Here is a 24,055-nt window from a genome sequence, read left to right as displayed (position 1 = left end):
GCTTGAGGAGGGGCTGGAGCTCAGGATGGGTGGAAGCTACCTCTGTGGGAGGGGAGAGAGGTACCCCCAGGGCCAGGATGGCCAGGAAAGGCCTGGTAGGGTAAAGTGGGGAGCAGTGGAGAAGAGGGTGCAGGAGGTTGTGTGGGGCTGCTGCTTCGGACCCCGAGGCCGGCTGGTGCTCAGAAGGAGCTTGGAGAGTGTGCAGGGCAGGGTTTCGCGCTTCAGTGTTCCCTGCAGCCTGGTGGGAATCGCTCTGCGTGCGGGGGAGGGGGTGATCCTGGCACCTCGCAGGGCCTGGGTTTGCTGGAGTCTGGAGAAAGGACAGCCAGCGTGGTCAGGCTGGGCTGACCGTTTCTGTCCGCTTTGGGCGCGCTTGAAGCACACGCTGTGATTAACTCTCCAAGACTCACGTGGATCCAAAGGGGCCGTAGGAAAAGATGCCAAGTAGGAACAAGTGTCGGCCCTGAGATCAAAGTAGGGACTAGTGCCCAGCACCAGAAGGAGGCAAGGACAAGTGTCCTGGTGTTCATGGGAGGCTTTACACTGGGGCAGGAGGTGTGTCCAGCCCCCGATCCCAGCTTTGGGACAGAGACCAGCCCTGCAGTGGCTCTTTCAGACCCTCCCTGAAGGCGATGCTAGGCTTGGGTGGAGGGTGCGCGCGCTCCCTGTCCCGTGCCCAGGAGCGCACCTGTGCGGGTGTGCACGGTTCACACCCGCCCTTCAGCCCCACGCACCCTGAGGTCGGGCCTGGGGTGGAAGGGATGGGGTCTGGGCGCGGTCTGGAGCAGGGGGCGCGGGGGCATGGGTGATGGACGCAGGCTTGGGGCGCACAGCGGGGCTGCCGTGCACAGGCTGGGAGCGTGGGCTGGGGCTGGGGTCGCGGGGGCGGGGGTGATGGACACAGGTTTGGGGCTCACGGCGGGGGTGCTGAGCGCGGGCTGGGGGGCGCACAGCGGGGCTGCCGGGCATAGGCTGGGGGCGCGGACTGGGACTGGGGTGCGGGGGTGATGGGCACAGTCTGGGGGCGCGGGCTGGGGCCCCGGGGCGCGGGCCGGGGGCGCGGCGCGGGGTCCCGGGCGCTCGGCGCGTCCCGGGCCGGCGGACTCCAGGCCGGGATTTCCCCCGCGCTGCTCTCCGGGCCGGTGCCAGCCCGGCCCCCGGGTCCCGGACCCCGCGGCGGGCCCGGCTGCCGCGGGAGGCGGGGCGGGGCGGAGTTGGCGCGACTTTGTGCGGCGGCCGCGGCGCGGGCTGCGCGCGGGGAGCGAGCGGGGCGCCCGCCGGGCCGGCCGGAGCGCGCCATGGGGCCCGAGTGAGCGCGCCCAGGCCCGGCCCGGTGCCCGGTGCCCGGTGCCCGGCGGGCGGGCGGCAGCATGTCGGCGGGCGGCAGCGCCAGGAAGAGCACCGGGAGGCCCTCCTACTACTACCGGCTGCTCCGGCGGCCCCGGCTGCAGCGACAGAGGAGCCGCTCCCGCAGCCGGACCCGGCCCTCCAGGGGTAGGCGCGCCCCGACCCCCGCCCCGCACCCGGGGAGCCCCTCCGCGGCCCCGCCGGCTCCCTCCCGGGGAAACTGAGGCCGTGCGTGCGCTCGCTCGGAGCCCGGGGCGGCCGGGAAAGGGAGTTTGCAACGAGGGGGTTCTCGTTTGCCAACTCTCCAGGACGCCTCTTGCCGCCCCCACCCCGTGCCCCGTGCCGCCGTGCGCTCAGCAGCCGGCTGTAAAGTAACGGCGTCGCCGCTCGGGGCCGGCCTCGCCGCCCCCTTTCTTTCCCAGGCTCCCCGGGTGGAGGGACAGGTGGGTGGAATCTGGGAGGGGCCGAGCCCTGTGTCCGAAGCCTGCTACCGGGGGCTGGTGGCGCGTCCGGCACCCACCGGCCTGGCACGCCACTCGCGCGAAAGCGTTTCCCTCTTTGGAGACCCCCGGCGCCCCGGGAGGGGGAGGTGCGCGGCCGCCGCGTTTCTTTTCCAGTAACTGGATCCTCGGCTGGAAATGAGCGTGTGGGGGCGCCGCGGGGGCCTGGCAGAGCCCCGACTTCCTCCCGGGGCGGGGTGGGACAGACGGAGGGAGGGAAGGAAGGAGGGAGGGAGGGACCCCTGTGCACAGGGATCCGGGAGGGGACCCTTGGGCAGGCGGGACCTTTGCAGAGTCCTCCACCCGGTGCCCAGGGAGGGAGGTGGGGAGCCAGGCGGGGAGCCCCCAGCAGCCCGGCAGACACCCGGGCTTTATTCCTGCCCTTGCTTTATCCCGGTCCAGCGCCACGCCTGACCCCAGAGGGCTCGGGCCAGTGCGTCCAGGGAGCTGGAGCCGCGGTCCCACCCCCGCCCGTGCCAGGGATGCTGAGGGTGCCGGCCAGCCAGCATCCCGCGCCTCTGTTTCCTCTTTTTGCGCCCAGCGGGGACGTCAGCTGCTGGCTGAGCTTTCTCTGGGTGCTGGGAAGGGGTCCAGCCGTCTGGGGTGGGGCGCGCACCCGGTGAGGTGCTCGGGAGTGGGCGGGGTTTTCAGAGTTTCCTCCAGGCTGTGGATATCCGCTACCTTCTGGGAACTGGTCTCTGGCTGCGCGCTGCCCCCAGCTGGGCTGGGAGACAGGGGTCCTGGGGGGAGTCACTGCTCAGAGACCCTGGGTGCACTGACCAGGCCAGGCCAGTCCATACAGAATCGGGTTTGTTGCCAGGACTGCGCTTCCCCTTGCCCCCCCCCCCCCCCTTCTTTCTGCATCCACCTGTCACCTGTGCCCTGCGTGCCGGGCTCTCTGCCCCTCTGTCCCATTCCACCTCTGCCCTCTGCTCGGTTCTCAGGGGCAAGTGATAATGCCCACTCAACTCCCCCCCAGTCTAGCCGTCATCTGAGCCCCAGCTCCCAGGTCCTATGAGTGCAGGAGCCCCGGCTTTGGATGCCAGCCACGATGTGGGGAGAATGGGGGCCTGGGAAGCCTTTATTGAGCCAGAGTTACATCCTGGGGAATCGCAGAGGACTGCACAGGGGAGGTGGCATTTGACACTGCTCTCACCATCTGGTCAGGTGTTCCACCAAGTCTCAGAGTCAGATCCGTGTTCACCCAGACTCCTTCCCCCCCTTCCTCACCCCCCCCCACCAGCTGCCCGTTGCCTAGTTACCTCTCCAAGCCTTTAGGCGGGACTGGGGTGGAGAATGGGGGTGGAGACAAGGTTGTTTGAGAGGTGAGCAGTGGACAGGAGCAGCCTGTGCAAAGGCGGGGACATGACCGGCTGTTGGGAGATCCGTCCTGGGGCAGGGGGAGTGAGAGAGGGGGCAGCTGAGTCTGCCCCCTACTGCTGGGGAGCGCCCGCCATCCCATCCTCCCTGCCCAGACCTCAGCTCCTGGGGCTGAGGAGACCGCACCCCTCTGGCCTCTGGCCCTGACAGGAAGGGCACAGGCAAGCCCAGGGCAGGGGTGCGTGTGTGTGCAGGGGTGGGGTAGGGGGGACTTGTTCAGAAACAGGAAAGTGCTGGGAGGCTGGGCGGGTGTTACCGCCTTGAGAGGTTCCTGCCTGCCCTGCCCCCTGCACCCCACAACCCCTGCACCCCACCCCACTGCACCCACTACCCCCCATACCCCACTGCCCCCACACCCAACTGCACCCAGCTGCCCCCGACACCCCACTGCAGCCCGTACCCCACAGCCCTCGACTGCACCCCACATCCGATTGCTTCCACACCCCACTGCCTCTCAGGGAGGGGCGTCTGCAGCCCCCCAGTTGAGTCAAGGCGGGGTTTTCAGTCAGACTCTTCCTTTCTGGGGCTCTGGAGACCGTGAGCCTGGAGAAGGGTGGGGACAGGGGAGAGCAGCCGCCGCTGCCGGGCCATGGGTCCCCTGGCCACTTCACACTGTGCCTTGGGACCCAGAGACTGCAGAGGGGTCTGCTCCCCCAAAGTGTGCCACCAGTCCGGCCCCTGCCCCCAGCCTCAAGTCAAGGAAGACTCCACGTCTGGCGGGGCGGGCGGGGGGGGGGGGGTTGCCCTTGGTCATTCCATGGTGGTGGACCTGTGCTGACATCCCCTCTGCAGGGCACGAGGGTCAGCTGGGGAGAAGGGGGGGTGAAGTGTACATGCCCCATCTGTCCACTGAACCCCCAGTTGGTTGCGGGGGGTGACTTTTTTTTTTAATAATCAATTTTTTTTTACTTGCGCTAACTGCTAACTTTTGGCATGACTCTGTGTTTTAGGGGTACAGTTCCACGCCTCTTCACACTGCCTTTGCCAATCTCAGTCTGCCTCCACTGCCCCCCCCCATGTCCCCTTCCTGGGTCATCGCGGTTCTGGGGTTTCTTCTGTGGGTTCCCTTATAGCTCTCACATGAACGACATCAGCTGGTTTTGGTGTTCCGGCCTCGTAATGAGGCGTGTGGCACCTGGTATCTCTGGGGGCCGGATGATAGCACAGCAGGGAGGGCATTTGCCTTGCACACAGCTGACCTGGGTTCAATTCTGGCATCCCCTATGATCCCCTGAGCACCGCCAGGAGTAGTTCCTGAGTGTAGAGCCAGGAGTGGCCCCTGTGCATGGCCGGGTGTGACCCAAAAAGCAAAAAAAAAAAAAAAGGAGGGGGGGTCAAGTGATAGTACAGTGGGGAGAGCATTTGCCTTGCATGCAGCCGACCCAAGTTCAATCCTCGGCATTCCCATATGGTTCCCTGAGCACTGCCAGGAGGAATTCATGACTGCAGAGCCGGGAGTAACCCTGGAGCATTGCCAGGTGTGACTCCCCAAAAAAAAGTGGGATTCTGGGCATGTCAAGGAGCCTCAGTTTCCCCATTTCTCAAGTGGGGTTAAGACTGCCTGCCCGTCTCATCTATTGATTGGCGGATGACTTGGGATCATGGGAGCTTTGCTTACGGAACTGCTGATTCTTTGCTTCCTGTCCTCATCTGCGCTTTCCCAGGGCACCAGCCACGTGCCAGGCCCTGACGGACCACTTGGGCCTGTGTAGATGTTTTGTCCAGTGTGCCGGGTTCTTACCCCCAGCCCCGATGCACCCATCATGCCTGATCCTGGGTCATGCTGCCTACAGGGGCCCCGCCCCTCTCAGGCGCCCAGGGCTGGCCTGAGGTGGTGAGGAAGTAGAGGGGACACTGAGGCACAGCAGGGGGCCCCTCCCCAGAGCTGGGTGTGGACAGAGCCCCCGTTGCTCTGAGTGGCAGCAATGGTAGGGCAGGGCCTGTGTGCCCCCATAAGTTAGTGGGCGGTAGGGAGACCACCAAGTCCTCTCCTTGGGGACCCTGACTTCAAGGGGCCTGCCTGGGGCAGTGCTTGGCCTCCCTGGGCTGAGTTAGGCCGGGAACAATGCAGAGGGTGGGGCTGGCCAGTCTGTGGCTGCTTCTCTCCCCCACTCCCCTGTCTTGAAATGTCTCCCAGGGCACCCTCGTGTCCCCTACTGGGATGAAGCTTGTGAAATCAACTCCGCCCTTTCTAGCCTTTGCTCCTGCAGAGAACAGATCCTGGTCCAGGACTGAGGGGCCTAGTCTCTGTCAGGGGTGTGAGGGAGTGTGTGTGTGTGTGTGTGTGTGTGTGTGTGTGTGTGTGTGTGTGTGTGTGTGTGTGTGACTCTCAGGGTGTGAGGAAGTATGTGTATCTGTGTGTGTGAATGAGAGACTCGGGTGTGTGTGTGTGTGTGTGTGAGAGAGAGAGAGAGAGGCTCTCGAGTGTGAGGGAGCGTGTATGTGTGAGACTCAGGGGTGTGTGTGGGGGGAGAGAGTGCACTCAGCATGCACAGAGCACATCTGGGTCCATCCGTGGCACTGCATTGGCCCCTGAGCACTACCACGAGTAGCCCCAAAATAATAATAAAAAAGAACATCAACCTCTCCCCCACCTTTCTTCTCCCTAAACCGTGATTTCTAACAGACTGTTGTTTCTATTAACTAGTTTTTTGTTTTGTTTTGTTTTGGGGCCGCACTCGGTTGTGCTCAGAGGTTCCTCCTGGCTCTGTACTCAGGAATTATTCCTGGTGGTGCTCTGGGGACCATGTGGGGTGCCGGGGATCCAGTTGGGTCTGCCGCGTGTGAGGCAAGCACCTTATTCCTCTGTGCCCTCTCTCTACCCCCTCGGACACTCCTCTTGACCCAGTGTTTGGGGGTCAATCCCTGTGGCCCCGGGGGACCCCCGCAGTGCAGGAGCTCCAGCTCAAGCTGTATTTGCTAGCGGGCGCGTGATTTAGAGACCCCAAAGTGAGCCCCATGTGTCTGGCACTTTGTGGTCAGGTTATGAACCATCCCCTCCACCCCCCTATCCCCCCGTACCCATGGTTGAATCAGCACCAACTGAAGCCTATAAAGATGGCCCTGGATCGGGCTTGGCTCCAGGTGGCTGAGCCCTGGTGGGCTGCATCCTCCAGGTTGGGGAAGGGACGCGGGAGGGGGGCTTGCTGCTGTGGATGACCGGGAGCGCCCAGAGGAGATGCCTTTGCACTGAGGTCACGGGAGGCATCAGAGAAATCCCATCCAGCCTCACATCCTAATGCTGCAGTTCCAAGACGAAACCCGATGGGGAAACTGAGGCAGCTGGGCTCGTGTTGTTTGCCCTGGGATTTCTTGGGGGAGGGATGATTGGTTGAATTCAGGGTCTGTCCAATGCAGACTCAGTCCTGAGCCTCTTGCCTATTTTGTTTAGAAATGACTTGAAGCCCTTTGGGCGTTTTTTTTTTTTAAACCACCGGCGGCAGTGTTTCCCCTGGTTAAATGTCAGGAAAGGGAGAGTATTTCCTGGTCAGGAACATTCAGAGCTTGCCGGGAGCTGAAGTTTTGTTTCCCAGGAGGGCGGAATGCCGGGACCCCGCCTCCCCCCCCCCCAGCACCCCCCCACCTCTCTCTCCTCTTCTCTCCTCTGGGGAAGGTTCTGTTGGAGGGCTGCTGGGAGGGGCCGCCCTGAGAAGGCCCATGGAGTGCCGGGTGGCTATTTTTAGCCGCTCCCCATCCAGTCCAGGCATTTCAGCATTTGTTCAATATTTAATTATCCATCTGAAATTGGCCCACGTGACCTCGAGTTTGGAAGCAGCTCTGGGTGCCGTGGTTGTTCTCTGATTGCATAAGAAGAAGCAAGGGGACTCTCAAGAAGCCTCTAATAATAATAACAACAAGAAGGAGGACTAGATGTGCACTCGGGGCAGATGGGTTCCACCGTCAGATCAGCTTGTGGGCAGCCCCCAGCGCCCGTGGGAATGTAGTCCTGGTCTTGGTCTTTGGTCCTGGTCTCCCAGATTCCTCCCTGACCTGGGTTTTTCTGGGGTGGGTTCCCCATCTCAGCCACCCCCACCCACCTCCACTGGCAGCTGCTAGCTAGCTGGGAGATGGTCTGGGATGTTGCTCTTGGGGCTCTTGCTACCACCCCTTATTCTTTTTTTTTTCCTTTTTGGGTCACACCCGGTGATGCACAGGGGTTACTCCTGGCTCTGTGCTCAGGAATTACCCCTGGCGGTGCTCAGGGGACCATATGGGATGCTGGGAATCGAACTTGGGTCGGCCATGTGCAAGGCAAACACCCTACCTGTTGTGCTATTGCTCCAGCCCCTCTCTGGAGCCTTTGGAGGGACTCTGTTGACATGGTTGTGAAATGAAAAATGGTAGCGAGCATGGGCCTGGGGCTCTGCCCCCTTCCACAAAACACCCGAGGGAGAGGAGGGCTCTGGGGTTCTGCAGCCAGAGGTCGGGCTCCTTCTGAAAATGCCACTCGCTGCCATCACAGACATGTGACACGAGAGCACATTCTAGGCAAGGTGGATTGTCATGGGTTTCTCCAAAGCCCAAGGGGTTAATCGCAGCTCTGTTAGGAAGGATCTAGAAACAGGATCCCATGCCTGTGGCCATCAGCACCGTCCAGATGGTTCCTTGGCAGCCCCTTCCCTTCGGGCTGCTACAAGTGTCCCCGTACCGGTGTGGAGCAGGTCAGCTTCCGTGAGTCACCTACTGTTGGCCCGCCCCGTGCCAAGGCGGTCATGGGGGACCAGCTCCAGGCTGCCCCTGCCCTGCCTGGGGGCACCGAGGAATCAGGGTAGCAGATGGGAGGCGAGGCAGGGCTCCCGCCCGTGTGCCAAGAGGCCGGCAGGCCCTGGGACCTCAGAACAGGACGCACGGGGAGGGGGGCAGCGCGCGTCTGTCTTGGGGCCCTTCCTGTCCTGGGGTCCCACCAAGCCCTCTGAGGAGCACGAGCACCCTTCCCTCAGCCGCGGCTCTCACGTGCCCAGCCCGGCTGATTTGCTTGGCCTCGCCTGGCTTACCGAGGGCCAGGGTCCAGTCTCTGGAGTGCTGTCCCTCGGCACCCGAACCATGATGGAGGGGTGTGGCTGGCAGGAGCTGGGTGGGAGGAGAGGAGGAGCTAGTGACTGCACACGCGGGGTCTGGGCTGGAGAGGACTCTCCAGGGTGTGGGTGCTGTTCTGATGCAGCAAGAGGCTGGCGACTCAGAGGGGTGGGCTGGGAGGGCTCCCCAACCCCACTCCCAGGGGATCTGGCCAGCAGGAGTGGAGTGGGGGGCTGAGAGGCACTGTCAAGCTTGGAGGATGCGAGGCAGGCGCCGGCTGCCAGCTCACCTGAGCGCTGGCTGGGCGCGTGGGCAGGTGGTGCTGGGCAGATCTGCATGTGAGCTTCCCTTGCCTTCCACTTCGGTGGGCCCAGTTGTCTCCCTTATTCTGGCACACGGTGGTCTTTGTCTTCCCAGTTTTCTTTATTTTTTGTTCCGGGGGCTGAGTGGGGGTGTTTGGACCACACCCAGTGGTACGGGTCTCTGGCTCTGTGCTCCAGAGTGATCCCTGTTGGTGCTTGGGCAACCGCGTGGGGTATGGGGGATTTCAACCTGGGTCAGCCATTGCGTCCACAGCAAGCCCCTGAACCCCGTGTCCTGTCTCTCGTCTCCGATGGTGGTCTCTGGACTCCGGGATGACAGCGCCCCTTTGGTCACTGCTCAAGCAGTGTGTCTTAGAAGTCAGGGTCTTCCCGCCTCCATACGTGCTGCTCCATCGTTTTTATGCGAATCCAGCAGGTCCTGAATTTCCAAAGTGAGGGGAGTAGGGGCCAGGACCCTGGAAAGAGGAGGTGGATGGGGTGGGCTCCCCAAGACGGAGCTGGAGGTGGGGCCATTGGCATTGTTAGGCGGAGCCCATAGAGCTGTGGGCGGGGCCCTGTGGGTGTGGGCGGGGCCGGTGGAGATGTAGGCGGAGCCCATGGACCTGTGGGCAGGGCCCAGTGGGTTGGGCGGGCCTGGTGGGGATGTGGGTGGAGCCCTTGGAACTGTAGGTGGGGCCCCATGGGCCTGTGGGCGGGGCCCTGAATGGTGTGGGCGGGACCAATGAAGTGTAGGCAGAGCCCATGGAGCTGTAGGCGGGGCTCGTGTTGTATGGGCGGGGCCAATAGGGATGTAGGCGGAGCTCACGGAGCTGTAGGCGGGGCTCGTGTTGTGTGGGCGGGGCCAGTAGGGATGTAGGCGGGGCTCACGGAGCTGTAGGCGGGGCTATGAAGGCATCAAAGTGGGAAGCAGGGACCTTTGTGGAGCTGCTTGACTGGGGACCAGAAAGGCGGCAGGAGAAGCAGTGAAGGGCGGCATCCTGCAGGCAGTGCAGGAGGGCAGGGAGGGGAGCAGAGAGAAGAGCCGCTTTCCTAGGAACTTGGCAGGTGCAGGGGCACCTGGGGTCCAGGAGCCTGTTCAGCACTTCGTGTTCTGTAGCAGGCAGATGGGGGGCCGGTGCCTCCCCCTCTTTTAGCAGCAGGTCCTGAATTCTCCGGGTTGAGCCCTGAGTCTCAGAGGAGCTGGGTTTCCCAGCCCACACAGCCCCCTGCCCCCCCTGCATAGCCCCCATCTCCACCCCTGGTGGGACTTGGGGGGCCATATGCCCTGCCACAGACCCAAACCACGGCAGCAGCCACACTCTAGGCAAGAGCTTTACCTTTGTACCATCTTCGGAAACCACTTCTTAGTTTTTGTTTTTTGGGCCACACCTGGCGATCCTCTGGGGGTGACTCCTGGTCTGCATTTAGGAATCACTCCTGGTGGTGCTCAGGGGGGCCCCATGGAATGCTGGGGGTCAAACCTGTGTTGGCTGCGTGTGCAAGGCAAAAAAAAAGCACTACCTGTTGTACTATTGCTCTAGCCCCAACTCTTTTTTTTTTTTAATATATGGGGCTGGAGAGATAGTAGAGGGGGCAGGGCATTTGCCTTGCATGTGGCAGACCTGGGTTCGATCCCTGGCACCATCTATGATTCTATGAGCCCCACTAGAAGTAAGTCATTCCTAAGTGCAGAGTTAGGAGTAACTTATTTTCTTTGTTTGCTTATTTATTTATTGTTGCTTTTTGGGTCATACCCAGCGATGCACAGGGGTTACTCCAGGCTCTACACTCAGAAATTACTCCTGGCAGTGCTTGGAGGACCATATGGGATGCTGGGAATTGAACCTGGGCCAGCCGCGTGCAAGGCAACCGCCTACCTGCTGTGCTATCGCTCCAGCTTCAGGAGTAACTCCTGAGCATTGCCTGGTGTGGTCCCCAAGCCACCCACCCCCAAGATTGGGGGGGCGTTCGGGGGGTTGGTATTTCTCCCACCTCCTCCCGCAACTCCCAGACATACAAGACTATAAGAAACATCCTTTATAAAAGAGAAGGAAAGCAACCTTCAACACCAGCGCCTGCCCATGAGTTCAGAGCAGTGAGGGGGCTTGCTTGGGCATCTCCCTTTAATTGGGTGGAAATTCTGAAAGACTCGAAAATTTAGAGAAGTAGGAAAAAAGCAGCAATGCAGACTCTTGCTCACAGAATCCTCAGATTTCACAACTGTGCATGTTGCCACACTCCCTTTCTCTTTCTTGGGTCTTTCCAGTCCTAAAAGAATTCCGCCGCCTTAGGGGTCGGCCAGGCGGAAGCCCACAGGCCATGTCCTTTGGCTTGTTTTTATGTGACCCGTGAGCTAAGAATAGTCTTCACATTTTTCAGTGGCTGCCACACACACACACACACACACACACACACATACACACACGCACGCACAAAAAAATCAAAAGCAGCATCATATTCAATGAGCTGTGAAGGGGCATGAAACTCACCTCTCCATGTTGGGAACGAAATGTCCCCAGCACGAGGTGGTCTGGAACTTCTGTGGCACTTGGCCGGAGGTGTCCCTGAGACATGCCTACAGTCTGCGCATCCTGGGGAACGTTCTCAGCGAGATGGAACCTTCCCGAGATTGAGCCAAAACCTGAACTCACCCCCCCGGGACACCAGCCTCATGAGTTGGGTGTATATTCACATACTGTGTACATAGAGTTTTTTTTTTGGAGGGGTGGGGGAGGGTGGAGAGGGAAGGGAAGCCCGTACTCATAGTGCTCGAGGGTACAGGAAGGCTGTTCCTTGCAAGCTGCAGGGGGCCAGTCATTGTTGCCAGGGATGGAACACTCAGCACTTGCACATGCAAAGCCCATCCTCCACTCCCTGAGCTGTCTCCCCTTACCTGTGCCTTCCTGTGTCACATTGTGCTCTCGTGCCAGTGCTTCCGAGCGTGTGATGCCGCTTTGAGGTTCTGAAACTGTGATGGAGAGAGAGAGCGAGAGAGAGCGACTGGCGGAAAGGAACTTGCACTCCCCCCCCCCCCCCCCCCCCCCCCGGGACCTGCTGCCTCTCAGGCCTTTCGATTGTGCAGATTCAGTGCCAGCCTGCCGCCCGCCAGGGTTCGGGCCCACAGCAGTGGCGGCACGGGTCGCGGGAGCAAAGGAAGCCGTAAAAATAGAGAAGGTGATGCTGACGTAATAAGCAGCTGGAGAACTCTGGCTGTCGAGGAGGTGTGGCAGGATCAGGACCTCAGGACCATCCTCGTCCTCCTCGGGTCACCAAGGTGACTGGGAGGGAGAGGGTCCAGGAAAGAAGCAGACGCAGTGACAGGGTCTGGCCCTTAGGGAGACCGCCCTGGATAGTACTCAGCTAGGTCTGAGAGCACGCGTCCCCCGCAACCCCTCCCACCTCCCAATCCACCTCCCAAGTACCAGCTGCCCCTCCACCCCCCACCTTTCCACACCCCTCTGAGCCTCTGAGATGATGCTGTGGCCCCGCCTAGGACTATTAGGGCGGGAACGGACACCTTGGACCCAGGCTCTCGTGGCCATCTCTTCTCTTCCTCCCCCCTCCAGGAGCCCAAAGCCTGGGTTCAGGTGGGCACTGTCCGCTGACTCAGATGGGAAAGAGAAATGCAAGTCTGGTTTCACCAGGCTGTCGCTGCTCTCTGGCTCTGTGGAAAGATCTGGAACCCATGTGATAAATCATCCTGGGCATCCCCCATCCCTTTCTGCTCGGTGGCCGGGGCTGAGCGGGACCTGGAGCTGCAGGGGTCTCGGTGTCCTCAGGGGAGGCCACTCAGGGACATGAGCGCGTGGTCACCTCTCCCTCAGGCATGGACCCTCCTTGTCTGGTGCCAGCCCCTTGGTGCAGAGACCCCTGGGCTTGAAAGTGTGTTTTCACGGTGGGGGCTTCTGCATGTCGAGTTTCTTCCTGGTCAAGTGGGAGCTGATACTTCTAATTTCTCGAGTCAGTCTTCATATGAATACACAGATGTGGCCTGTTGCTCTAAGCTCTCTTTCTCCCTGTGTGCCGGGACCCTGTTAATTTTTTTTCCCCCCCGGCTTTATTTATTTGTGCTGAAGCGATAGCACAGCAGGTAGGGCGTTTGCCTTGCATGCAGCTGACCCGAGTTCGATTCCTCCGTCTCTCTTGTAGAGCCTGGCAAGCTCTCTGTGGAGTATTCGATATGCCAAACACAGTAATGAGTCTCACAATGGAGACATCACTGATGTCCGCTCCAGCAAATCGATGAACAATGGAAGGAGAGTTCTACAGTGCAGTGCTTTATTTATTTAATTTATCCGACTTCGCTTTGGGTTTATTCCCGGTGGGGCTGCGGAACCATCTGTGGTGTCAGGGAAAGAACGAGGTCAGCAACATGCGAGGCAAACACCTTACGTCCGGATTATCTCTCTGGCCCTGGTTCGTTGACTTTACTGCCCAACTGCTCGTTGCTCTAGCACCCTTTGTTGGCGGGAGTAAAACTGTCTTTCCCACCATTGAGCCACCTTTGTTCTTTTCCGCCCTCTTGCCGATCAATTGACCATCAGTAAGGGGGATTATTCCAGACTCCTCCTTCTGGTCTGGGGATCTGTCTCGATCCTTCTGCACCGCTGGGCGGTTTTGATAAGCCATGCTTCCAGGCTAAAGGATGTCTGGAAACTAAGGAACTTAAGTCTCCCAGCCCGCCCCTGCTCTCTCCAGATTGCTGGGCTATTCTCGGCCCTCTGTTTGCCCATCTCAGTTTAAAAGCGAGCTTTCCGGGGTGTTTCCAAAGGCCGCTGCAGCTCCGATTGGGATTTAATTGAAGCTAGAATGGGAATTGGCATCTGAAAACCAGCCTTTCTAATCCTCAAATATTGTGTCTCTCTCAAGATTTTCTTGAAAGGTCTCTCAGCAATATACATATATATATATAATATAGCATATAATAAGATGATAAGATGATACCAAAAGTATCCTGCCCGCACGGCAGAGTCTGGCAAACTTCCTGTGTCGTATTCAATATGCCAAATACCAGTAACAATGATGGGTCTCATTCTCCTAATCCTGAAAGAGCGTTGAAATTGCTCTTTTAAAATCTCAGGGCTAGGATGAAGGAGACGTTACTGGTGCCTGCTCAAGGAAATCGACGAACAACAGGATGCTTGTGATCTTGTGATAACATATCATATGTAATATGTATATATGTATATATATACATATATATATATTTCTTAGTCTTACCTTTGCTTTGTTCCATTTCTTCCTAAGTACTTTAAATGCTTTGCTCATCAGTGACTATGAAAAGTGGAGATGCTTGCAAGCTAGCCTGGTGGAGTTGCATGGTTACTGGCAGAATGTTCTAGATTCCTGGGTCTGAGACAAAGGTAGCATGGACTTCCTTCCTGCTGCTCTTTCTTCCCGTTTCCCTCAAGTTCCTAAGGAACATCGTAAAGGATCTATTTTCGAACAGAAAATAATAAATATGCTTCCGAGTAACAGCCTCACACCCTTTCTAGGGTCTGATAGACAGTCCTTGGTCAGCGGCGCTTCCGGCTGAGAATTACACAGAAAACCACAAGTCTGTTTTCTCCAGTATGAAATGATTCACTTAGAAACTTGGAGCTCATTTAACATTCAGATGCCAAGTTGTCAAATACAGAAAGGTAGAGTTTTCAAGCTGGATGGTAAAAAACCACCACAGATACCCATAAAACCGTGTGCCTATCTTTATTTATTGGAAAAAAAAACCCCTGTTTTATCATCTATCTGTGTTGCTCTGTTTTGATAAGATAGATTTTTTTTAAAAAAAACGAAAGTACCGAACCTTAAATACTAAAGTAGAATCGAGGGGGTTGGGGGAGACAAAATGGTTTCTAGTTTTCTGAATGAAGTGAGAAATAGGCTGCATTTCGCAGTACATCTGAATATTTAGGTTTTGGTAATCCTGGCTCCCTCTGGAGTGCTATAATTAGAATTTATGTGCCCTAACGGATTATGGATGTAATTAGCATCAATACTAAGGATAAACACAGGGTGCTTTGTGATATAAAAAGATGAAATGTTCTATAGGTGCCGACACAGAAACATCTCTCAACTTGATGGTGGAAGAATCAACAGAGGTCCCACATCCTATTGTGGTTTCCGAGCCCCTTGACATAAATCATTTGATAACAAGAGCTCTGTGGAGAAAGACGTTTACGTGCTATGTGGTGATGAATATTCGATTTTCTTTTTTTGTTGTTGTTGTTTGTTTGTTTAAAGTGATATATCTTTATTTGGGAAATGTAAGGGGAGAGAAAAACACATTCAAGAGAGAACATAGGCTTCTCCAGAGGGGAGGAAGCCAATATTCTCCCTTCTCCCCCTCCTCCTCCTCCCCCTCCTCCTCCTCTTCCTCCTCCTCCTGCTATTCCTCCTTGAATGCCCAGCCAGTGCCCTAACTCCTATTCTCTCTCTCTCTCTCTCTCTCTCTCTCTCTCTCTCTCTCTCTCTCTCTCCCCCCATTCTGCTTTTATTCTTTTGTTTTTCTGGGGGGGGGTGCGGTTTTGGTCATCCTCAGTGGTGCTCCGGGCTTCCTCGTAGCTCTGAGCTCAGGAATGGCTCTGGGGACGGTCTGTGAAGCTAAGGATTGACCTCATGCCAGTGTATGCCCAATTGCTGCCCTTTTCTCCAGCTCCAGTGTTCTGTTAGGTTTTGTTTGTTTGTTTGTGGGCCACCCCTGGCCGTGCTCAGAGTTTACTCCTGGCTCAGCACTCAGAGATCTCTCCTGGCGGTGCTAGGGGGACCCTATGGGATGCTGGGGATCAAACCCAGGTCCGCTGCGTTCAAAGCAAACGCTGGCCCTGCTGTACTATCACTTCGGCCCCTCTAGTATTCTTTTTTTTTTTTTTAAAGACACTCATCTCTTTTTTTGGAAACAGCTGTAGGTTTGGGTAAGGGGCAGTAGGGAGACCTTGGTTACGGTCCAATGGCCAATGACCTGATGTCGTCATCCTCTTTGCTGGAATAAGCTGGGCCTTGGCTTGTGGGAGAATTCATTTTTCGTTGCTCGCCTGTCACATGCCCACAGGCTGAGTGACTTCGAACGTCACATCTGAGAGCAGAGTCCATTTCCCTGAGAGGGAATCCGTGTGGGCAGGACTCATGCTTCGGGGAGGCTGAGGAGTACATCGGGGCACTCGCCCTTTTCGGCTTCTAGAAGCTTCCCCCCTTCCTGGACGCACATCCCCAGATCACTCTGCCCTCTCTGAGCCTCCCGTCTCCTCCTTAGAAGCGCCCCTGTAAAAACATTGCTCCCTCCCAGATAATCCAAGATAATCTCCCGGCTCAAGATCCTTAACTTAATCCCATCTACAAAGTCCCTTTGCCGTGCTAGGTAATACACTGCAGGGGTCCAGGGATCTGGAGCTGGGCTCCCTGGGGCCGTGATTCCATAACTGCTCAGTGATACCCTGCCTGGCCCCAAAGATGGATGGCCAGGAGCTGAAGAGGATGGTAGGGCAGGGGGCCGGGGGCCATGGGCTCTTATCAGTGCAGTATTTTTGGCAAGCCTGTCTTCTGGCTAACAACTAAGACAGAGCAAATAGTGATAGCCCAGAATAGCTTCATTAACACCCAGGCCCTTACTCAGTGTGCGTGCGTGCACGCACACACAGACACATACACACACACGAAGACGTACACAGAGTCGTCAGCTGGACCACCACCCTGTCTGGAACTTTCCAGCCATCGGAGGAGTCTGTGACCTGATTTTACCTTTGACTTTGTTCCAGATCCACTTGTCCACCTGGAGGAGACTGGGGTGTGGGGGACCCTGGTCAGCTGCAACTCTGAGCACCAGAGCTCAGGGCCCTCTCCCTCCCCGCCACCCCCACCTCCATCCCCCCACGTTTGTTTCTGAGACTCCTTTCCGGATCTGCTTTGTGCAACTGTCACCAGAGCTGTTGATTTTGCTGTCAGTTGTTTAGATTTGAGATTTTTTTTTTTTCATCCCTCTTCCTTTATCCTCTTCATTTGGATTCTTTGTACCGGACCTACCAAGCACTTCTCTGCACTTTCATTTTCGTTTGCTGGGTTTTGGAAATTGGGGTTCTTCTGTCCTTTGATTTTACCAATCCGGTCCAATTCACCGAAGAAAACCCTGATAAAGTTTTTCTTTCGTATTTTGGGGAGCGATAGCACAGCGGGTAGGGCGTTCGCCTTACAAGCGGCCAACATGGCCGACCCGAGTTCGATTCCTCCGCCCCTCTCGGAGAGCCCGGCAAGCTACCGAGAGTATTCGATATGCCAGACACAGTAACAACAAAGTCTCCAATGGAGACGTTACTGGGCCCGCTCGAGCAAATCGACGATCAACGGGAGGGCCTTTACCTTACCTTTACCTTATTTTGGGGACCATGCTGATGATGCTTGGTGATCACTCCCTAGTGGTGTTCGGGGGAACGCACGGTCCTGGGGCTCGAACCCAGGCCAGCTGCAACACAGCATCTGCTCCGGCCCTGCTGCGCCAGCTCCCTGCTCTGCCTTCCCCGCCCCTCCCGCCAGGCTTCGAGTACCCTTTAGGGCTTGTTTCACACTGCGCTCAGCAGAAAGGAAAGCACCGCGTTCATTAAATCCCAGTGCTTGTGAATGCGTTTCAGCCTGAGGAGTTCACGGGGAGCCGCAGCCGAGGTTTTGCCTTTTCTGTGCCGCTCCTGGCCGACTGCGGCTCCGGGGTTCAAAGAGGCTACTTGTACATTTATTATAATAGTAATAATAATAATAATTAAAAAAAACTTCAGGAAATAAGAGGAAGAGAAAGAGCAAATCAGTCTCGAGAGAGAACATGAGCTGCCTCAGAGGGGAGAGAGCGGCCAGTATAACCCCAAGTTGAGATGTGGGTGAATCCCACACGAGGGAATGTCCCCCAGGTGCCTTTGCGAAGTGAGTTTTTCTTTTTGGCTTTGGTTTTGGGGACACACCTGGAGGTACTCTGGGCTTACTTCTGCTTCTGGCTGTGTGCTCAGGGGTCACTCCCAGCAGCCTTGGGGGGACCATACAGGGTCCCAGGGATTGAACCCCGCTCTGCCGCATGCAAGGCAAATTTGCCCCGCCCACTGTACTATCTCCACGGCTCTCTTGTTTTTCTTTGTACTCCTACGTCTCTGGATACTCATACCTGACTTTCTCCCTCCCTCATCTCTTGCTGGTAGTTGTGGGGGCAGTGATGGGGGGGTGCCACACGTGCCTGGTTATGGCATACACACGTCTGAGCTCACGGGGCACGGCGCATCTGCTGGTGATGCTCATTCTGTATCTATGCCTGCACATGTACTTGCTGAGGGTCACACTCTTAGTTAAAGCAGACCAGTGATTGCCCGTGGTCGTACCCCTTTGGGGGAGGGGGTGCGTAAACCCCTCACTCGGGCTGTGGTGCAGCTAGAAATCGCTTGTGACACCAGGGGTTGTAGGCAGCAGAGTTGCCAAGGGCAGAGAGCCGGTTGCAGTGCATGTGGGATCCCAGGGGCTTGAACTCATGACCACATGCTTGCGAGGAAGGTGCTCTCAACCCCTGTGCTGTGCCTCCAAAACGAGACTAGTTAGTTAAGTGCTTCCTTCCCTCCCTTCTGTTCCTGTGCCGGTGATGATCAGTATTTGCACACTCGGTCTCACCGCTCATGAGGACTCACACACTCGGTCGCTGTGCTTTGACACATGCTGGCCAGGGGTTGCACACTTGGATTGGGTGCCCCAGACTCAGCCCACTTTGCTGTGGCCTCAGGGGTCCCCCACCTTCGCTGATCCCCAGCAGGAGAGGAGCTGCCGGGATCTCTCCTGGGCACGCGGGGTGGTCCTGGACATCAGTCTCCCACGTCCTGACTTCTACCTACCTCGGGTCTTTCTTCAGGCCCGATAGAGGCTGTTTATTGGCTTTAAAATTAACATTAGAGCGTTTGCCTTGCACACAGCCAACCCGGGTTTGACTCCCAGCATCCCATATGGTCCCCCGAGCACCACCAGGAGTATTTCCAGAGTTCAGAGCCGGAGTAACCCCTGAGCATCGCCAGGTGGGACCCAACAAGCAAAAAAAAAAAAAAATAAAATAAAATCAGGACCAATCTTCAAGCAGTTCCGAGAGCTCCAGCCCACCCTCTTCCTGTCCCCTCTGGCCCCCAGAGCACCATGTCCTCCAGCGTCCCTGCCCTTGGGACAAAGGCCCCCGGAACATGCCTCTCAGCCAGGCTGGGTTCATTCCTCAGTGTTGCAAGGAGCCCCCGCCCCGTCAGAACCAAGGGGACCTGCCAGAGGACCTGCGTGCGGGGCTTTGGTTCAGGGACTGGGGGAGCCCCGAGGAATAGGGCTTCCCTCCAGACCCGCTGTTGGAAGGAAAGGACAGGCTGCAAAGCCACAGGAACAAAGAACCTGAGACCTGGTCCTCAGAAGGAAGTGACCCTTGGGGTGCAGGTGGGGGCTGGGACAGGGAAGGGAACCCCGGGGCAGTGGAGGAAGAAGAGGGGCTGGAAGGGGACAAAGTGTCATGCACGAAACCCTAGGGGCAATCGTCCTGTAAATCACAGAAGTGATTAAAAATAAAAGTGCTGCGGCCGTAGCGATAGCACAGCGGGTAGGGCATTGGTCTTGCACGCGGCCGACCTGGGTTCGATTCCCAGCATCCCATATGGTCCCCTGCCAGGAGTGATTCCTGTATGCATGAGCCAGGAGTAACCCCTGAGCATCTCCAGGTGTGACCCCAAAAAACAAAATAAAATAATAAATAAAACTGCCTTTCATGGGTGTGTGGGTGCAAAACGGTGGGTGGGGGGAGGGCCTGGTGGAAGGAAATGACCCCTGATGAACAGATTGGGGTTGAAACATGGTAAGCCTGAAACCCCAGCATGAATAAATTTTTAATTCATGGTGCATTCCTAATCTTTTTTTTTTTAAGGAAAAAGATAAGCTACATATGGGGAAAAATACTTGCAAATCACGTTTCTAATAAAGGATCAAAATGAAGGGAGGGAGGAAGGAAGGAAGGAAGGAAGGAGAAAGGAAGGAAGGAGGAAGGAAGGAAGGATAGGAAGGAAGGAAACGGGGGCTAACGCATGGACCCATCTGAGTCCTCTTGGCTGAGGGTTCTCGTCCGGATAGACATGTCGGTGAAGCAGCTGCGTTCACGTGTGCCTGGGGCTGGGGGACATGACCTGATGACCTTTCCCTGTGTCACTTGACAAGATCACGCAGTGCCTCTGTTTTGTCTCACTGTGTCTTGGAAACCTGAGGGTGCTAATGTAGGGGGTCGCTTCTTTTTCTGTTTGGGGTCGCTCCTCATTTAGGGCTCAGGGTTGGCTCCTAGTTCTGTGCTCGGGGGTCTCTCCTGACGGGGCTCGGGGGACCATAGGTGCCTGGGATCAAACCCTGGTTGACCGTGTGCAAGGCAAGTGCCCTCCCTGTTGGGCTGTTACTCAGCCCTGCCCGGGCAGCCTCTGATGCCACCTTTTCCTCCACATTTAAGGTTGGTGTCCCCTACACCCTGGGGCGTCCTAAAGCCCCTGTGGCCACGGGGTGTACCCTACCACAGACTCTGGGAGCTAGGGTGTGGGCGGGCTCCCCTCTGCCTGCCTGCACCAGGTCTGCCCGTGGGCACACTGCCCCCTGCTTGGGGGTGTCAGGTCTGGGCTGGAGACAGTCATCCGTTTGCCCCTGGGGGGGCGCTGTCCACTGCCATCTGGGCTTTGTGCGCTCAGGCCCAGCGGTGCTGTGTTCCATTGGGGGCGTGGCTGTACCCCACCTGAGGAGTCTGGGGGACAGTGAGCAACCTGGGCCCCACACGCCCTCTCAGTGGCCTGGGGGTACCTAGACCTGCCTGTCTGTGCCCTGGGACCGCACACAGTGAGACCCCTGAAACAGGTCCTTCTCAGAAGCGTCCCCCGTGCTTCAGAGCCCCTGCACGGGCCCCTCTGCCAGGCTGTAGCATCGCCTCAGCCCCGCGGTGACCCTCGTAAGAGTCCACCCCAGTGTCACGAGGGACTGTCACCCCAAGGTGGGGAAGTATGGGGCAGGAACATTCCAGCAGTGCCGTGGCCCCGACTCTGAGGGCAAGGGAGGGATTAGTGGGCCCCTCTCGTGTGGGTGTGAGTGTGTGAGTGTATGTGTAAGTGTGTATGTGTGTGATTGTGTGTGCATTAGTGTGTGTGTATATATAAGTGAGAGTGAGTGTGGTTGTGTGTCTGATATGAATGATTGTGTGAGTGTGTGTTAGTGTGATTGTGTGTGCGAGTGTATGTGTGGATGATTGTGAGTGCGAGGGTGTGTGAGGTTGTGTGTATGTGTGTGTGTGCGTGCTCGTGCAGTTTCCATAGGATCTTGTCTGATTGTTCTCTAAACCCTTTTCTCTGTGGTGGAGAAGGGCTGTACCTAGCAGTGCTCAGGGTTTACTCCCGGCTCTGTGCTCAGGGATCACTCCTGGCGGGGCCCAGAGAAGCCTACATGGTGCTGGGGATGGAACCCAGGTGGGACATGTTCAAGACAAGCACCTTCCCCGCTGTCCTACCTGGCCAGCCCTAAGCCCTTCCCCACTCCTGACAGTTCTAGAAGCATCCACGCCTCAGCCCAAGCTCTTTGCACTTTTTGCCCACCCAAAATGTGTGAGATGGTACTATCTGTACCAGCCTCCCGTTGTTCATCGATTTGCTCGAGTGGGCACCAGTAACGTCTCCATCGTGAGACTTGTTGCTGTTTTTGGCATATCAAATACGCCACAGGTGGCTTGCCAGGCTTTGCCGTGCGGGCGCGATACTCTCAGTAGCTTGCTGGGCTTTCCGAGAGGGACGGAAGAATCGAACCAGGCTCGGCCGCGTGCAGGGCAAATGCCCTACCCGCTGTGCTATTGGCTGTGAGATGGTAGCTAGTTGATTTCATTTACATTCCCTGATCACTGGGGAGGTCCAGTGATGCACAACTGCGTGTGTACACACTTGTACATACACATTCATCATTTGTCGATTGCCTCGAGCAGGCCCCAGTAACGTCTCTTTCATCCTAACCCTGAGATTATATTCAAGGCTCTTTAGGAGAATGAGACCCATCATTGTTACTGGTATTTGGCATATTTGGTAGGCCACGGGGAGTTTGCCAGACTCTGCCCTGTGGGCAGGCTACATTCGATAGCCTGCAAGTTTGTCCAAAGTAGGAATGAGATAATAAGATGTCATAAAAAGATACATACACATGTGGGTGCACATATGCGTATATGCGTGTGCGTGCGCGCGCGCGCGCACACACACACACGCACACACACGCACACACACACACCCGGTGGTTCTGTCATAAGCCTCTTCTCCAGAGGGGCTGACTTCATTTCTCCTGACCCCTGTCCCAGAGGGGCTGCCTCGACCTGTTTTTGTGCATTAAGTTCTGGGCAGTGCAACCCGACAACTGAAATTTGGTGTCTTGTCTGAAATTACAGGATGTTCCTCGGGCCTTCGTGTTTCCATGGCAACAAGTAACAGTCATCCTTCATGATTAGTTGGTATCCATGGCAACCAAGCCGGCAGCATTTGAATGAAACCGATTTTATTTTATTTATTTTTTTGCGAACACGTGAAGGTTAAAATCCATTTCCCTGGTGGTGGCGTCCAAGCGTAGGCAGGTGGCTGGACCTGCGGGATGAGGGGACCCGAGGCCTCGTGGAAAGGGGAGCGAGGGTGGGCTGCACCTGGGTCTGCATGCCGCAGGTGGGGAGCCCTGAAGATCACACAGAGGTCACCAGTGGGTCCGAGCAGCGGTGACTCCTGTACCAGTGTTCCTGCCTGGGGGACCCTGGGAGCCCCCTTCTCTTGAGGGGTCCCCTCTGGTGCACGGCAGGTCTGGGACGGGAAGACTTTGAGGTCACAACAACCCCGTCCCGTGTTTCCTCCGTCAGAGGCCAGAGGCGGCTGGGGCTGGCCTGGTCTGGAGTTTAGTCTCTCTCGGCTCCCTGGGTTGATCCTCAACCCTGAGCTCAGAGACAGAACGCGGCCTGTTGGGAGCCACACAGCAAGCGGTTAGAGTTGAAGTTGCTCAATGTGTGCCAGGCCCCGTGTCGCCGGATGGGTTTTGTTTTCGGTATTTGTGTTTGGTGGTGGTTATTCTTGGCTTGGGGGGCCACACCCGACGGTGCTCAGGGATCTACTTCCTGCCTAGTATTTGGAGCAACCCGGGGTTTCCGGTTGGCAAGGCCCATTTTCTCTTCCCTGCGAGCCACAGCCCCGGCCTGAAAACCGGGTCCCAAAGAGACTGTTCAAGGGGCTTTCAGCATCTGCACCTGCTCCCTGGGGCACGGAGGAAGGAGTCTGCTTCTCAGTAGTCTCCTTTGCCCTGTGTGAGGCAGTTCTGGCTGCAGGACTCAGAATCTGCATTCCCCTGGGGGCAATAGTGCCCCCCACCTCCACCCCCCAGGGGCAGAACGCTGGTTCTTGGGAAGGGGTTGGGAAAGATCTCGCTTTTTTTTTTGGGGGGGGGGCTTTTTCACACCCAGTGATGCTCAGAAGTTACTCCTGACTCTGCACTCAGGAATTACTCCTGGTGGTGCTTGGGGGACCCTATGGGATGATGGGAATCGAACCCGGGTCAGCCACGTGCAAGGCAAACACCCTACCCACTGTGCTATCGCTCCAGCCCAAATCTCACTCTTGTTCTAAAGCCCAGGAGACTTGTCGTGGCACAGTAAAAACACCATCCTGCCTGTGGCCTCTGCGTCTCAGGGACGGTGGGGCATTGCACGGTCTCCTGGGATGCTAATGTAAGATAGGTGGAAAAACATTGCCTCTGTGTGTGTGTGTGTGTGTGTGTGTGTGTGTGTGTGTGTGTGTGTGGTGGTGGTGGTGGTGGTGTGGTGGTGGTGGTAGGAGGCTGCTTGGGGAATTGGGGCCAGAACAGAGCTTGGCGTGGCACCCCCTCCGGATGTAGGGACCCTGGGCCGGGCTTTCCCATGGATGTAGAGGAGTGGAGGCCGGGTGTCCGGCCGCCCGACACTTGCGTTGGGATGTAGCAGGCACCTCGACAGAGGTGATCGGAGATTTCAGAGGCTATGAGGAGTGTTGGGCTGGGACTGGGTGTTGGGGTCAGGGGGGACAGTGGCATGGATGGCAGGAGCTCTGCAGTCAGACAGTGTGGGTGTGCATGCATGCATGGAGTCAGACGCAGGTGTGGGCACACACATGCACTCCAGTGCTCACAGTCCAATGCAGGGTGTGGGTACACACATGCATGCAGTCAGATGCAGGGTGTAGACACACATGCACTCACATGCATGCAGTCAGATGCAGAGTGTGTGCACACATTGCACTTACATGCATGTAGTCAGACACAGGGTGTGAACACACACATGCACTCACACATACGCAGTCAGACACAGCGTGTGGACACACCCATGCAGCCAGACACAGACTGCCATACCCACACCTGCAGTGGGTGCGGGCTGCACTCGCTGCAGATGTATGCACTCAGCAGGTGTGTCACTCATGCACACACGTGCACGCTCGTGCAGTCGGGTGTGGCTGCACACTCATACTC

At 57.1% G+C, this 24,055-nt stretch overlaps 1 protein-coding gene across 1 annotated transcript in view; it reads left to right on the top strand.

Annotated features, from left to right (window-relative positions):
* Window positions 1–1,272: 1,272 nt before the first annotated feature.
* The window catches only part of DAB2IP (DAB2 interacting protein), a 99,699-nt gene continuing 76,916 nt past the window's right edge, over window positions 1,273–24,055 (top strand). Inside the window, exon 1 of the mRNA XM_056138602.1 lies at window positions 1,273–1,494. Coding sequence (XP_055994577.1) covers window positions 1,371–1,494 — 124 coding nt within the window. The 5' untranslated portion in view covers window positions 1,273–1,370. The remainder of the gene's footprint in view (window positions 1,495–24,055) is intronic.

This window comes from Sorex fumeus, unplaced genomic scaffold (genome assembly GCF_029834395.1).
Source record: "Sorex fumeus unplaced genomic scaffold, SorFum_2.1 ptg000129l, whole genome shotgun sequence".
Classification (NCBI taxonomy): domain Eukaryota; kingdom Metazoa; phylum Chordata; class Mammalia; order Eulipotyphla; family Soricidae; genus Sorex; species Sorex fumeus.
This window is presented reverse-complemented; position numbering and strand designations above follow the sequence as displayed.